We start from the raw sequence: 2500 nt of genomic DNA on the forward strand, positions 1-2500 counted from the left end.
TAGCGATTTATTTTAATTTTCGTTGGTGAAACAACGCTCTGTTAGAACATAAATTTTATCATGCGCCTCGAGTAAGCTGGTGGTCGGGTCACGCCTTGTTTATTTTTGCCACGTTGAAGAGATCAAAATACAGAAAGGCATAACAAAAGTAGACAGTAACCTATTTACGTTAAACAAATAACGGATGGATGGAAACTAGAGCTGAAGAGATACAACACATCCCATTGTGGGAAAACTTCTTTACATACAAGATATTATGTGACACATGAAACAAACAGTGTAGGAGATTTTAAAAGAAAGCTAGACAAAATCATGAGAACTCTGTGAATGAACAGTAAAACCTGCTTCTAGAGATAAGTGAGCACACGATGTCTCCTGTTAGGATGGACTAACAAGTCTTTGAGACATCCTAATCCTTGTAACTCCTTGTAACTCAAATTGGAGAAAATAAAAAACAGCAAAAGTGGTATGACAAACTAAGAGTTTATAATAAGACGCTTATCACAACAGCCTAAGTAAGCCATGGATTCTTATACTGCATTGTTCCCACGTCTTTTATTTTAAGAATACAGAGTTCTGTAGGACCACATAAGCGTAATAGCAGTGATACGCGTACTTATGATTTCAATCGATCTCGTGAATAAAATGATATAACCTTCTTATTCTTAGTTTCATGATTTCAATTTATATATATATATATATATATATATATATATATATATATACACGTATTGCAAGACACCCTAATACTTAAAACAGAAATAACAATAACAAGCCAGCATTTCCTGGGAGGTGACTAACGTGTAATGCGAGAGATGCTTTAGCTATGTATGGAGAGAGAGAGAGAGAGTAAGGATATGGGAACGGAATGAAGGAGTGTGGGTGGGTGGGTGGATGGGGTTACCGGATTATGGGGGCTGGGGAGAAGGTGTCCCTCGTTAATGTTTGGGACCGGTACTGCTTCTTACAACGTGATAAGAATGGAGAGGGAGATTTTGGAGGGAGGAGGGAGAGAAAGAAGAGGAAGTTATGAATGGGAGGTGGAGTGCAAGTAATGCTGTCGAGAGAGAGAGAGAGAGAGAGAGAGAGAGAGGAAGTGAGTAATTTTTCTTAAGATTCTTTGCATTAGGAAATAATTTATATATATATATAATATATATATATATATATATATATATATATTATATATATATATTTGTGTGTGTGTGTGTGTGTGTGTGTTAATCGGGATATTGTTGGCGGTAGGAACTGATATTAAGAGATATTTGGTGATAATTTACCAAGAGTCTTTTAATTGAAGAAATTCTCCAGGATGGCACATGGTAAATCAACTAGTTTGTTGTCGCATGACACACACACACACACACCACACTATGTATATATATATATATATATATATATATATTATATATATATATATATATATATAACCAATAAAGACAGTTAGGTGGATAGATAGATAGGCAGTCAATAGAACAAAATAGTTCTTCCTTTAGTGTTGATGACGATATTCGTACATTCCACCTAACGAAAATTCTCTCTCTCTCTCTCTCTCTCTCTCTCTCTCTCTCTCTCTCGTACACATATATACATACATACATGTATAACTGAATCACGAAAGTTTGGAACGTGATAAATGCATAAATAAAGGTATAAGCCACGAAGGAAAATGGCTTATACCTTTATTTATACATACACACATACATACATACATATGTTTTTATATGTTTGTGTACAAGATAGACGAGAGCTGAAGATAGACAGAGAGCTCACAAGAATGCGTGCGTATGTGTGTGTGTACATATGTATGTACGTGTAACTGTGTGAACCAGGACCACCGAAGCGTAGAGAGGCATGCTGCTGCTGCTGGCTGGGAGGATGGAACGACTTCTCTAGAAGGTATACGTGAAGCAGGAGATGAAGGTCATGCTAAATATAGGGTCAAAGGTCGTGGGATGGTGGCTGGGGGGTCGTGTGGGGTCGCTGAGAGAGAGAGAGAGAGAGAGAGAGAGAGAGAGAGAGAGCATTAGTTACACCGAGGAATACCGGAGAGCCACCGAGATGGAGGTGACGGCTAAGGAGAAAGGAGGCTTGGGAGTGGAAGTGGTGTTCCCAAGGGGGAGCATCCCTCGGAGCTTACCTTGCCTGTTTCGCGTACCTGAAACGGAAGGAGACGAAAGGTAATAATAATAATAATAATAATAATAATAATAATAATAATAATAATAATAATAGACAGATAGGTAGATTGACTGATGGATAGGTAAAATACAGCCCCCCCCCCCCAAACTTAGTACAATTTAATATGGTTCGTTATAGGTTAGGCCACACACAAGTAGGCACAATAAAGTTGAAATTACAATAAGTAACAAACGTGGTAAGAACTAGTGTTAAGAATTGTAATAATAAGTTTTATTACAGCACAGACCATACATGAACATTAATGCAATGGAATAAATGATGCGCAGATACAGTAATGAGATGAAAAGATAATTTAAAG

At 37.3% G+C, this 2500-nt stretch overlaps 1 protein-coding gene across 10 annotated transcripts in view; it reads right to left on the reverse strand.

The window, feature by feature from the left end:
* The window catches only part of LOC135226418 (transient receptor potential channel pyrexia-like), a 91877-nt gene that overhangs the window by 28987 nt on the left and 60390 nt on the right, over positions 1-2500 (reverse strand). For 7 of the 10 annotated variants that reach the window (XM_064265947.1, XM_064265946.1, XM_064265957.1 and 4 more), the window contains one exon: positions 2141-2158. The exons of the other annotated variants lie outside the window; for them this stretch is intronic. In XM_064265947.1, the coding sequence (XP_064122017.1) occupies positions 2141-2158 (18 nt within the window). The remainder of the gene's footprint in view (positions 1-2140; positions 2159-2500) is intronic. 10 annotated transcript variants of the gene reach the window in all.

Source organism: Macrobrachium nipponense, chromosome 14, assembly GCF_015104395.2.
Source record: "Macrobrachium nipponense isolate FS-2020 chromosome 14, ASM1510439v2, whole genome shotgun sequence".
In the NCBI taxonomy this organism is placed as follows: domain Eukaryota; kingdom Metazoa; phylum Arthropoda; class Malacostraca; order Decapoda; family Palaemonidae; genus Macrobrachium; species Macrobrachium nipponense.